This window comes from Citrus clementina, unplaced genomic scaffold (genome assembly GCF_000493195.1).
Source record: "Citrus clementina cultivar Clemenules unplaced genomic scaffold, Citrus_clementina_v1.0 scaffold_5, whole genome shotgun sequence".
NCBI classification, from domain to species: Eukaryota; Viridiplantae; Streptophyta; class Magnoliopsida; order Sapindales; family Rutaceae; genus Citrus; species Citrus x clementina.
In genome coordinates, this window is record NW_006262201.1 from 23,625,947 (window position 1) to 23,640,107 (window position 14,161).

The window sequence follows — 14,161 nt, forward strand, 5'->3', positions numbered from 1 at the left end:
AAAAAAAAGAATATATAAGTTTGTGTATTTTTTTGAATCATAATCAAATGGGTAAATGTTGCAACTATTTTTTTAGACATTTTCACTTTGGGATGTCAGCCCGAGGAAGTTCGGGGGTCTGAGTTATTCAACTGAAAATGTCGGCCAAGTTCTTGTGTTAGTTTTAGTATATTGTGTAAAAATGATACACTAACTTGAATTTATATGCTTTTATGACTATTTGATAATCAAATGGGTAAATGACACGAAGAACTTTGAGTTTAAAGATCTGGCCCTGATGCCTAGTAGCCCTCCAACCCATGAAGCACTAGATGTTTTAATGAGAAAACGACAAGACCATTTATCAAATTTCTTGTGGATATAAATACATACACATAGACGAGACCAACCTCCTCAAATGAGAATCAGAGTGATTACAAGACCTTGCAATGAGACAATAATACACCATCAAATCTCAAAATACAATAGAAATTCATGACATATATATAATAAAAGACCTCTCATTGAGTCATATATATTGAGAATAAAATTTTTTTAATACATACAAAGAGCTTATCTAGAATGAAATGTAAACTTTTTTAATACATACAATGATCAAACAAAGGAAACAGACAGGTTGCAACTCACACTATCACAGATGTAGCGACACGATGCAGTGAATCACAAGAAGATCACGAAGATGGAAACGGGAACCCCTCAGAATGTAAACTTTGAATAGAGGAAAAAAGAAAAACGACCTTATTTCAAATTGCGCACAGAAGAAGAGTGACTTAAATCGTCATCAGTATCCAAACATTCTGCAATCATAGAGTAGAGAAATTTTAACAGGAACAGTGGAGAAAATATTATGAATATGCTAGACCAAATTAGTCCCTTTTTGGTTTGTGAAAACTTGATTTTTTATGAAATATTTTCAAACAATATTTCCACAATATACTTGTTCATAGCTAACATTTGATGGTTTAAGCATTTGTTATAGGAACAATGCACTGATTACGTTTTTTTTTAAAAATTTTTTTAGTCCGATGAATGATATTCAGCTGTTCTTTAATTATGTGTTCATAGGGAAGAACATTTTCTAAGTACTTTCCTTGCCTTCTAACTTTCCAAGGAAATATAGGTGTGAAGAAAAGCAAACCCAATGAACAAACAGAACACAAACTAAAATAAAAGAACAGCAATGATGAGAATAAATAATTGGCAAAGAAAGAATGGAAAAAGTATGCATGTTTTCAACGAATTATAAAATACGAAGGCTTTTAATGAAATTTTATCATAAAAACGTATGCAAGGAGTTATAAAATTTTAGAAGACGAGGGGAGCTCCCAAAAAAAAAAAAAAGAAGAAGAAAAAGACTCAAATTAAACTAGACTAAAAAGACATTCAATTATGCAAAATCTGTCCATAAAAGTCTGAAGGGATCATTAAAATTGCATTGCAAATCTATATCTATCTATCTATATATCTATATATCTATATAAAGCTAGGACTTGAGGAGGTGATGTGGCATCACCATTTTGCTTCTTTGTATATTCTCTATTATCTAATAAATAGAGAATTTTTTTTAGATTTAGCTTTTCATCTTCTCATAATTAATTTGATTGTATTTAACTCATTTAATAAATAGTAACTTTATTAATATATATCATTCCTCATCTTTTTATATTTTCTATTATCTAAAATATCTAAAATATTGGTGAATATTCTTTGTACTTTTTTTCTCTTTCTATTTAAATTCAACAATATGTAATCATTAATAATAATTAATTATAAGTCCAATTTTAATGTCAACAATGCCATTAGAGCCCAATTTTAATGTCATGATCCCATATTTAATTATTCAATATTTTGTTTAGTGCCTTTTGGCTTCTTCAAACTCTATAAACATTAAATATTTAAGATTTGTGGCATCATTATTTCTTCCTCTTTCTATTTAAATCCAACAATATGTAACCATTAATAACAATTAATTATAAGTCTTTTGAAATATTCATTTATTTTATTATGCTAGCAATTAAACTTTAGTTGCTTAAAATACATCAATTAATTAACATAGGAAGAGGGGTTCTTTCATCTTCCCTCAATAATGCAGCTAGGGCCTAAGTTTAATTTTCATGTCTCTTCCTCTTTCTATTGAAATCCAACAATATATAATCATGAATAATAATTAATAATAAATCTTTTGAAACATTCATTTATTTTATTATGCTAGCAATTAAACTTTAGTAGCTTAAAATACATCAATTAATTAACATATGAAGAGAGGCTCTTTCATCTTCCTTCAACAATGTCATAAGGGCCTAATTTTAATGCCATAATCTCATATTTAATTATGCAACCTTTTATTTAGTGTCTTTTGGCTTCTTCAAATTTTATTATACTAGCAATTAAACTTTAGCGGCTTAAAATACATTAATTAATTAACATAGGAAGAGAGGTTCTTTCATCTTCCCTCAACAATGCCACTAAGGCATAATTCTTCTTATTCTAAATTTAAGTTGCTTGTCATCATCAGCAACACAAGTCGATTATGATGCAACTACCATTATAATTAATGGAGAACGACGAGTTATCTTCTCTGGTGCAATTCATTATATTTTCGCAGTAGTCCACAAGTACTGTATGCAAATAATTAATTTACAATTTCTCAAATCACTTGCACTTTCACATTTTCTTCTTCTTTTAACCAAAAAAAAAAAAGCTACTTTGTTGCAAAAATATTATCTTAATTTTTTTTCCTAACAAGCCAAACATGATCCCACATTCAAAACGGTGCGCTTTCATGTTTAGGAAAAATTATGGGCAATATTTTTGGATCCAACAGCATTATTATTCTTAAAATATGTAAAATTTGATATGATTTATTTCTATATGCGTTATATTTGTGCAGATGTGGCCAGATCTTATACAGAAGGCAAAGGATGGAGGGCTCGATGCAATTGAAACTTATATTTTGTGGAATGCTCATGAGCCTCAACGTCGTCAGGTGCCAATTATTATTATTATTATTTTTTTTATTATTATTATTATTATTATGTGCGATCGTTATTATTATTGAAATAAACATACAAAATTAACTTGTTTAATCTTCCTTTTGAGAAGAGATCAGAAGGTTATCTTAAGAAATTTGAATTTCATCAAATTTTTTATTTTTAATTTGATATTTTTAAAGCCGCGCGAAGCGCGGTTCTATTTCCTAATTTAACAGTAAACCGAGGGACCTATTCTAAATAATTAAGATGAAATTGCGAAACAAGCCATGGGATTAAATAAATTAAATAAAAATTAATTACCAGCTGAGACTTTCTTCTAAAAATTCGCAACTCCAAGTCATAAGAAGCCTATGAAATTAGTCGTACTGCGTAGAGTATATCGACGACCCCGCCAACAGCTGAAAATAAAATTCTTATTCATCAATTTAAACTTTTACTTTATAACAAACATTTTATCTATATTTTATTTAAAAAGAAAAAGCAAATTTTGTAAAAATTTATCATGGGAGATAGAGAGTAATATGTATATCCGTACCTTCTCAGCATGTAATTGTTGTATGGTTGTGTTTAGATCATTATTAGCCCAACGCCGTTGATTCGATGTCTCTCCATACTGGACGTCTACTCTCGGAGGCGTGATTGATTCTCCTGTAGTGAAAATCTTCATCTTGGGACAACCAATCACTTCCAGATATTCCAAAGATGGGAATCTGAAGGTGTAATTGGCAGAGCAGAAACTTGTGAGACTTTCTAAATCACACAGAATCAACGCCTTCAATTTGCTGAAAACAATCTCTTCTTTTTCAACTCCTTCTTTGTCATTTATTACCACCTCTGTCATTGCTCTGCATCCTTGTATACGCACCGTGACGAGTTGCACTAGAGTTTTTGCTGTGCAGGATGTTACCAAGTGTATCAATCCCTTGCAACCGAAAGCTACAAGTTTTGTTAGGTTCCCAAAAGATACCGATGATGATGGCAATAGAATTAACAGACTTTGACAATGATATACTCTTAGAATTTCAAGATACTGAAAAATGGGGCCAAGTTTGGAGTCTTGTTTGCACAGCTGCTTCAGATGATAGTGCCGGTACAGCTCTAATTCTTTTATCATTGCCAACTTCCCCACATGTTTCTCTAAGCATCCTTCCATCGAAAATAGCTCTTCGTGGGATGAAAAATCACACAGTGTGAGTATTTCGAGATTGTGAAATCTCTCCAGTACGTTCCAGATTGGAAAACAAGCTGAGTCATCTGCAGCAATCTCTAGTTCTCTAAGACTGCCAAAAAGGTGTTGTGGGAAATCGGCCTGCAAAATCATCTCCACGTCTTTTCCACTTAGTGATAGTTCCGTCAAGTTGGGTAAGATCTGATCATCGTCAATCATAATAACTGATAAGGTCAATTGATGATCTCTCAAATGATTTTGAGTAATCCAATGACACGCAGTGACTTTATAGTATTTGTTTTATATTATATTTTTTTTAAAAAAAATTGAATTATTGATAAAATTTATTAAATGATTTTTTATATGTTAATTTTAGAGGTAAAAAAGAAATTAGGGAAAAAAGGTTGATTTATACTGACTCGAAATTATTTTATTGCACAATAATAAATTACTAATTTATTTTGTAAGTTCTTCTATATGGAAAGACTCAAGATTCTTTTACAAATGCTATACCAAAAAAAGTTCATATAATTATTAATCTACCACATTGATCTCTTAATCTAGACTAGCAAAGATTATTGTATAATAAAAGTTTTCAATTTATTGAGTATTAATTTATCGATGCTTTGTCATATTTTTCGAAGTTAAAAATAAGCTATTGATAAAAAATCTAGAACTTGGCTTCATACCTTTTCCAATGGCAATGGGGGCCGTTGTGCAGGAATGCCAAGTTGATCATTCTCATTATTCTGCGATAAATCTGCAGCGAATATCTTTAATTTGTCACAACGATACACTACAAGAATTTCTAGTGCGGGCCATTCCGAAGTATGCTTTCCAGGGTACAAACATCTAAGTTTTGGTAGACCTTCGAGTCTCAGAGTGGTGAGCTGTGGAAAGACAAAATGAGGGATCACTTCATCTGTTCTGTTTTCAGAAATGATCTCCTGTAAATTCTTACAGTAGTGTATACGTAGGTGTTGGAGCTGCTTAAGGCTTCCGATCATAGACGCTGAAAATATGTATTTTAATTTGTGACAACGCCACACAATCAATCGTGTTAAACTTTGAAAGTGAGGAAACACGGCCGCCGGAAGATGATTGTAGTGCCAAATCTTGTCGACATTAATTGCAGATATCTCCAAAGCCTCCAAGTTAGGCAACGCAACCTAAAAAAATAAGAATTTCTCGTTAGATCCAATATCCATATGGGAAGCACTTGTTGAAATTTTCTTCTTTGATTACAAATTAATACAAGTCTGAATCAATTTCCAACTGACAGCTGAGTACGCATTCTAATTCATACTACTTGTTAAGAGCTCAATTAGTGAGCGCGTGAGATTCTTTTTATCCTTTTTTTTTTCATTTTCTTTCAATTCTTTAAATGATTTAATTATTTTCCACGTATGACATCAAAACAGAACGCATGATAGAATAAAGAAAATGTTAGCCTACTGTCACGGGATGAGTGTTTTGCGCAGCTAACCCGTGCGGCACTTAGACAACTTTGCCGAATGTTGCTAAGTAAGCCTAGAGATTCTCGAACAAGAGAAGAGAGCAATTGAGCCAAAGAAACTTGTATTGCACAAAGAGAGATTATAATGCTTGTTGGATACAAATGCCTAATGCCATCCCATATTTATAGGGGAGGCTTTGCCTAAGTTTGCCTAACTTTGCCAAACTTGGTCAAACTCTAGAGTATTATACAATTTCCTAGCTATTTACATGTGCTGGAATTGTATAAAGTATTCTAGAATATTTACATGTTCACATGTGCTAGAGTTGCCTAGAACCTTCCGGAATTGGGCCAAGCTAGCACTCTTGGCCTTGTGTTGGCTCTCTAGCCCGAAATTGTGGGCAATTGGGCTAGCAAATTGGGCGGTCCGCAACATCCTCCCCCACCTAAGCTCGTGGCGTCCTCGTCGCGGTCTCGTGCTTGAAGTGCTGGATGTGCTCAGCGAATTGCCACAAATCATCTTCACGTTCCCAAGTGGCTTCGCTCTCGGGGAGGTTTTTCCACTTCACCAAGTACTCGCTATGTGCTGGCACGCCCCTCCTCAAAACCGTTCGGTCCGCAATGATGTAGTCCACATCTTTGTCGAACGCGGTGACAACGGCAGTTGGCGCGCGCCTCGATTCTCCGCGACTTGGTTCTCCCATGTCTTCGTGATATGGCTTGAGAAGGCTCACATGGAAGACCGGATGGATCTTGAGTCTTGGCGGAAGTTGGAGTTGATACGAGACGTTGCCCACACGTCGAACAACTCGGAAGGGTCCCTCGTAGCGCCTCACTAACCCCTTGTGAACTTTCCGCAAAGTCTTGAATTGTTGGGGTAGGAGCTTGATCATGACTTGATCACCTTCCTTGTACTCAACATGTCGTCTCCTTGTCTCCGCCCATTTCTTCATCTTCCTCGCGGCTTTGTCGAGGTAGGCTCGTGTGATGTCCGCTTCCTCATGCCATTCGCGGGCGAGCTTGTGTACCGCGGGGCTTTTCCCTCCGTAAGTCGAGGCTATGGCATTGGGGGTCATGGGCTGGAATCCCATGATGATCTCGAACGGACTCTTGCCCGTAGCCTCGCTTCGCTGCAAGTTATAAGAAAATTGGGCGATGTCGAGTAGCTTCGCCCAATCCCGCTGGTGAGCGCTCACATAATGCCTCAGGTACATCTCGAGGAGGCCATTAATGCGCTCGGTCTGCCCATCCGTTTGTGGGTGGAAGCTTGTCGAGAACTTGAGATCGGTCCCCAACATTTTGAAGAGTTCCGTCCAAAAGCGTCCAGTGAACCGAGGGTCTCGGTCGCTCACAATGCTCTTCGGTACTCCCCAAAGCTTCACAATGTGCTTGACAAATAGGCGGGCTGCCTCGTCCGCTTTGCAATCGACTGGTGCAGCAATGAATGTGGCGTACTTGCTGTATCGGTCGACAATGACCATGATACTTCCGCAACCTTCGGACTTGGGCAGCGATGTGATGAAGTCCATGGAGACACTTTCCCATGGCCTTGTTGCTAGTGGTAGCGGCTCCAACAATCCCGCTGGAAGTTGATGATCCACTTTGTCTTGTTGGCACACAAGACAAGTTCGCACATATGCCTCAATGTCGTCCCTCATGTGCGGCCAAAAATACGAGGCTTGAACTAGTGCGGTGGTGCGCTCGATTCCTGGGTGACCAGCCCACTTAGAGTCGTGGCACTCCTTGATTACTTCCTTCCGCAAGTTTCCCCACCTTGGCACGAACAGCCGATCTCCTTTGGTGAGGAGGATGCCTTCCTCTTGCCAAAACCGCCTTGTCTTTCCCTCGAGCACCTTCTCCAGCAAATCCTTTGCTAGCGGATCTTGTTGGAGGCCTTCCTTGATGCGTGAGACAAGGTCGGACTTCGGTTGGCTCATGCTAAGTGTTGCCAATTCCGCCTTGCGGCTTAGAGCGTCCGCAACAACATTGGCTTTCCCCGGTTTGTACTCTAGCCGATAGTCGAATTCCGCAAGGAAATCTTGCCACCGTGCTTGCTTCGGACTCAACTTCTTTTGAGTTTGAAAGTAGCTTGTCGCCACGTTGTCCGTCATGATCGTGAAGTGTGAGCCAAGCAAGTAATGTCGCCACACTCTTAGACAATGGATGATGGCTGTCATCTCCTTTTCTTGCACCGTGTAGCGGCGTTCCGTGTCATTTAGCTTTCGACTCTCGAACGCTATTGGGTGGCCTTCTTGCATAAGGACTCCACCTATGGTGAAATCCGAGGCATCCGTTTGAACTTCGAAGGGCTTGGTGTGGTCCGGAAGAGCGAGGACTGGTTCCTCCGAAATTGCCTTCTTCAACTCCTCGAATGCACGTTGGCACTCTTCGGACCAATGCCACGTTCTGTTTTTCTTGAGCATATCCGTCAAGGGTGCCGCCTTGGCTGAATAGCCCTTAATGAAGCGGCGGTAGTAATTCACCAGCCCAAGGAATGAGCGAAGCTCGGGTACTTTCGAGGGAGGCTCCCAATCGAGGATGGCCTTTACTTTGTCATTCTCCATCATGATCTTCCCGCCCGCAATCTTGTGGCCAAGGAACTCCACCTCTTGTTGGGCAAACGAGCACTTCTCTAGTTTGAGGAAGAGCTCATTGTCTCGAAGTACTTGGAGGACTTGTTGCAAGTGTTGGGCATGATCCTCGAGTGTGGTGCTATACACCACAATGTCGTCCAAGTACACGACCACGAAGCGGTCGAGGAATGGTTGGAGTACCTTGTTCATGAGTGTGCAAAATGTGGCGGGTGCATTAGTAAGGCCAAAAGGCATCACAAGGAATTCGAAAGACCCGTACCTTGTTGTGCACGCTGTCTTCGGTTCGTCTCCCTTGGCGATGCGCACTTGGTAGTACCCGGAGCGCAAGTCAAGTTTGGTGAAGTACCGCGCTTTGCCAAGCTGGTCGAACAAGTCCGCAATCAATGGAATCGGATACTTGTTCTTGATGGTGATCTTGTTGAGCGCTCTATAGTTGATGCACATCCGCAGCGATCCATCATTTTTCTTTTGGAAGAGGACCGGTGCACCGAATGGGGCCTTTGAGGGGCGAATGTAGCCGGCATCCAGCAAGTCTTTGAGTTGTCTCCGCAACTCCTCTAATTCGGGTGGCGCCATGCGGTAGGGTGCCAAGGCTGGTGGCTTCGCGCCTTGTTCCAGCTCAATCGCATGATCTACCTCTCGCGGAGGTGGGAGCTTCTTCGGAAGTTCTGGAGGCATCACATCCTTGTAATCTTCGAGGACGGCTTGAATTTGTGGAGGGACTTGGCTTGGCGACGTTCCGCTATTTCCTTCCTCATTTAGTTCCCGAATGGAGACCAAGAAGCTTGGGTCCTTCTTGAAAGCCCTTTTGAATTGCATGGCGGAGAGTGTCTTCTCCTCGGACTTGCCTCGCTCCGTGGGTACCATGCATGCTTTACTCCCGTCGAGGATGCTTAGGGAGTTTGTAGCGGGCAGTGGGAAGGCATGGACTTGGTCGAAGAATTCCATGCCGAGGACCATCTTGAAGTCGTCCATGGGCATGATGGAGAAGTCAAGCTTTCCGCTCCACGTACCAAGTGTGATGTGCACGCCTTGTGCGATTCCCGCAATTGGCTTGGCGGGTGAGTTCACAGCCTTCATTGTGCCTCCTTCCTTGGTGGCCTTGAGGCCTAAGCGCTTGGCCTCGTCTACGGACACGAAATTGTGTGTTGCTCCCGTGTCTAGCAGCGCGCGAACGGACTGACCGTTTACCTTTGCGCTTACATACATGAGCCCTTTCTTGACGAGTGCGGGCTGTTGGCGATTGAGGGCGCCGAGGCGTTGGAGAGAACCCATGCTGAGTTGGGGTTCCTCCGTGGACATTGTGGGGTTGCTCTTGAGTTGGGCAGCAAGAGCATTAAGCGACCTCTTCTCCGGACAGTCGCGTACCCAATGAGGACCATTGCATATGAAGCATGGGCTTCGCGGCTTTGGCGCCTCCTTCTTGCCCTCCGATTTTCCTTTCCAACTCTTGTTGCTAGGCGGCTTTTTCTGCCCCCAATCTTTGCGGTTGTTGCCCTTGTCCTTGCGACTCTCTCCCCCACCTTTGCCTTGGTTGGCCTTTTTGTCCTTGGATTGGGTAGAGTATTCGGTGAGCGACTCCGCAACGGCAATGGCGTCGTCAAGTGTTTGAATACCACGCCTATCAAGCTCGGTCTTGGCCCAATCCTTGAGGCCATCTTGGAAGTAGAAGAGTGAATCCTTGTCGGACATGTCGCTTATCTCCAACATGAGGGTAGTGAACTCGTTGATGTAGTCCCGAATGCTACCCGATTGCTTGAGGCGACATAAGCGCACTCGCGCTTCCTTCTCCGCATTGCTTGGGGCGAACTGCTTTCGGAGTTCTTGCTTGAAGTCGGCCCAAGTGTTGATGGCGCAAATGCCCTTGCCCATCTCGCCATGCTTGCGACGCCACCATAGTTGTGCAGCGCCTTTAAGATAGGTGGGTGCAGTGCCCACTTTCGATGCCTCATCTCGGACACCCATGGCATCGAAGTATTGATCCAGCCCAAAGAGGAAATTGTCCACGATGGTGGCATTGCGTGTGCCATCGTAGGTGTCGGGCTTTGGCACGTCAATGCGGCGCGCATCACTCGAGTTTGCGGAAGCTGGACTTGTGGAGAGTGTGCGCTTGTGCCATGCCCAATCCGAGCGGACTTCATCCACTTCCGCACGGACAGCACGTAGTTCGTCCTGAACAAAACTACGAAGTTTGAGCAACTCATCATGGAAAGAACGAAACTCACCTCGGAGAATGTTCGCTTGCTCATGGATGAGAGCTTTTGTGGCCACCGTGAACTTGGCGTATTCTCCCTCGAGACCATCCACTCTTTCCTCTAATCCCACGAGGCTATCTTGAGCGGCGGACAATGCTATTTCGAGAGTGCCTACACGAGGCTCCAACGCATCCATGGATAGGGCCTTGGACTTGCCGCGAGTCTTGCCTTGGGCGCGTTCTCCCTCTCGGCCACGGCTTGGTTCCGGTGGAACATCCACACCAACAACACCCTCTTGTGCTACGTTCGAAGGGTTGGCCATTGCTTCGTGAGCTAATTTGCGTGCGTGCAAACCTTAGCTCTGATACCACTTGTCACGGGATGAGTGTTTTGCGCAGCTAACCCGTGCGGCACTTAGACAACTTTGCCGAATGTTGCTAAGTAAGCCTAGAGATTCTCGAACAAGAGAAGAGAGCAATTGAGCCAAAGAAACTTGTATTGCACAAAGAGAGATTACAATGCTTGTTGGATACAAATGCCTAATGCCATCCCATATTTATAGGGGAGGCTTTGCCTAACTTTGCCTAACTTTGCCTAACTTTGCCAAACTTGGTCAAACTCTAGAGTATTATACAATTTCCTAGCTATTTACATGTGCTGGAATTGTATAAAGTATTCTAGAATATTTACATGTTCACATGTGCTAGAGTTGCCTAGAACCTTCCGGAATTGGGCCAAGCTAGCACTCTTGGCCTTGTGTTGGCTCTCTAGCCCGAAATTGTGGGCAATTGGGCTAGCGAATTGGGCGGTCCGCAACACTACGCACCTTCTCGTTGAAAAGCAGAGTTGAAATATCCAAAGTGATTTCGCTGGAGCTATACATAGTCGTCGATTCCTCTTGCGACGCTGGTCTGTTTGGTGATGCTGAAGGAGTCTTTACTTCCCGGCAAAAACTTGTAACCTCTGGAAGATTCCCCAGACTCAAAGATCTTAATTGAGCAAACTCTATCTTCTCAATTGCATTATCAACTTCTTCCCCAATTGCAAAAATCTCTTTCATCTTGCTGCAATTAACAACTGCAATTCTCTCAAGTCTTGGAAGGCATTTTTTAGTAGAGAGCCAAAAGATATTACTCAACTTATCACAATTATATACTTCTATATTTTTGAGTTCGTTGAAGGACTCTACTTTGAGCCGATCAATACATATCCTCTCCATGTTGATCAAATTGTGAAGGCCAAGTGACTCCAAAAGAGGAAAGGCATCACAAGCGACCATCGCCCTTGAATCGACGATGCAAAAGAAGTCAGGATTATTTTGAACCCAGAGAACCTTCAATTGTGAAAAGCCCTCCGTGTCCAAATTGAAAAGAACGTTCTTGATACCTCGCAGCTTGTCCAACAATAAGTATTCAACGCTATTGACGCCCTGCAATTTCATGGAGCAAATGTCCGTAAAAGCAAGCTTGAGCTTCAATGCTCTTAAACTCTTGCAATCACTGTCGATATAAAAGTGTCGCCGACTTTTAAACCAAGCTTGTCTGACTCTCATGGGATGCGTGAATGACTCATTTCCAATATGTATTTTGAACCTTTCAAGCTTTCTGGCCAAAAAACGTTCTGGTAACATACTGTCATTTTTAACGTCAATTTCTAGAGTGGTTAGCCGAGGTAAATGCATCAACTCATCAAGGCTAGCATTACTTCTTTTGCTGTTGGCTCTTTCAACCTCCCATTCAATGGAGCAATTACCCATATACAATTCTTCTAATCGGGTTAAGCTTGATATGACATTTGGGGCAATAACTTTCAGACGGAAACAGTCTGTGAAATCTAACAGCCTTAGGTTAGTCAGTTGACCCAGTGCTTTAGGCAACTCTACAATATCAGATTGCAAAAAGCTGAGGATTTCTAGATTTTCCAACTTTCCAATAATGGCTATGTCTATGCCTCCCAAAATGCTTTGATTAAGACAGAGTGTCTGAAGATTTACTAGAAGACCAATTGAAGATGGCAATGACAATAACCGCATTCTAGTCAAATCCAAAACCCGAAGCTTTTTCGTCCTTTTGAAGAAGTTCTTAGGAATATTAGGCACAGAAAAAGAGTTCTTGGGAGACATGACTAGAAGTTGAAGTTGTAGAGATTCGGACCCTTCAGGAATGTCATTAACAATACTATCTTTAAAAGAAATTGCAAGATATTTTTTTAGTGCATCTGCATCTGGCCAGTTCCACACATCCTCATTTCTCACCACAAATCCAATTTTGTCACGACATGCAATTGAAATGGCAACATCGCGAACAACATCGTGCATAGAAATGTATTTACTGCCACCATCCTCAAGCAACAAACAAGAGTCTCTTAGTTTATGGACACTTTTAAATACACCCAAGCCCATGCTGTATTTGAACAAATCCATAATTGGTGCTGGCGTAATAAGACTACACAGTAAAAACGTTTTCTTGAGTTGCTCACCTCTTAAGTACTTGTAACTCAGCTCAATTGTTGAGTATGCCTCTGCTGGTACTCCTCCGTCGAAGCTTGCCTCTGAAGGCGTTTGGAGTTCTTGCAACGCATTCTTCCACACAGGCAGCTCTTTGTTTCTCAGTGCCTTTGCTACTGTGGTTAAGGGCAATAGGCAAACCTCCACATGCCTTGGCTACCCTTGTTGCTATAGGTTTTAACTCACGGTTTTCAACATAATCACCAGCCATTATCTTGAACAATCTCCAGGCTTCTTGTTCATTTAAAATGCCAATCGAGAAGTTTTTTTCAGATTCTGTCCTTAACAGCACATCAAGATCTCTTGTTGTGAATAATAATTTGCATCCTCTGTGCTCAACTCCAAAAGGAATTCCAATAGTCCCCAAATCAAGAGGTTTCCAGATGTTATCCAGAATCACAAGGATCTTTTTCTCATTTTTCAATCGCTCACATAGCCTACTTGCTCTTCTAGATTCAACTTCCTCGTGCAACTCCAGGCCCAACTTCTCGGCAATTTCCTGTTGAATCTTTTTTATGTCTGGAGTTTGCGAAACCTCTGAAAAGACCACCGTATCAAAGAGCTTGTCTGCCATAGCTTGCCTGGCGACCTCCTGCACCAGTGTCGTCTTTCCAATGCCGCCCATGCCGTAGACCCCAATGATGCTGACATCAACAACGATCAATGCATTTTGTATGGCTTTCAAAGTAGAAAGTCTTGATTCGAAGGCCTCGTAGCCTTTGTGAGACTTGAGCCATATATCCTCCGGAACGGTACGGTAGGAAATTCTATCATCAAATCTCCCAGCTTCTTCTCGGAGTTTAAAAAGGGCCTCCTTCTCTGTTTCTGCTTTCTTTCCATGATGATAGCGAGCAAACCAATCAGGAAACAGCCCCATGAGACATCGGCCATCATTTGCTTTCTCTTCGTCTTGAATGAATTTGGCTGCCTGCTCAATGCTCTCGTTCGCATTAACCAGCCATTTCTCAACATTCTCTTCAATCTTTTCACCTTTTCTTTCAGCCTCAGAAACTCTGCGCTGAATGCTTTCTCTTTCAACCTTGAGCCTATGGAGTTCTGCCTTGAGATTCTCAAAGTTGGCACCGGAGTTATACCAGTAACTAAATTCGCGTTGTGCGTGAGGGGACAAGCAGTTTACAACTCCTGGAACAATGCTTTTCAAAATGTCCATCTTTTTTTTTTTTTTAGGGAAGTGAACGAAATAGAAATAGAACAGGGTCAACGGCTGTGCAATTGATAATCAAGTAGA

At 41.5% G+C, this 14,161-nt stretch overlaps 2 protein-coding genes across 2 annotated transcripts; both read right to left on the reverse strand.

The window, feature by feature from the left end:
• Nucleotides 1–11,199: 11,199 nt before the first annotated feature.
• Nucleotides 11,200–12,828, reverse strand: LOC112098049 (probable disease resistance protein At4g27220). The gene has a single exon (XM_024183658.1). The coding sequence runs from the start codon at nt 12,826–12,828 to the stop codon at nt 11,200–11,202; it is 1,629 nt and encodes a 542-aa protein (XP_024039426.1).
• A 79-nt stretch (nt 12,829–12,907) lies between these two features.
• LOC18040961 (probable disease resistance protein At5g43740) lies at nt 12,908–14,083 on the reverse strand. Its single transcript, XM_024183659.1, has one exon. It carries the CDS (start codon nt 14,081–14,083, stop codon nt 12,908–12,910), a length of 1,176 nt encoding a protein of 391 aa, XP_024039427.1.
• Nucleotides 14,084–14,161: the final 78 nt, after the last annotated feature.

What these genes read in the sequence shown, in the direction of transcription:
- LOC112098049 (XM_024183658.1), bottom strand. Translation starts at nt 12,828, where the DNA reads ATGGATTTGTTCAAATACAGCATGGGCTTGGGTGTATTTAAAAGTGTC.
- LOC18040961 (XM_024183659.1), bottom strand. Translation starts at nt 14,083, where the DNA reads ATGGACATTTTGAAAAGCATTGTTCCAGGAGTTGTAAACTGCTTGTCC.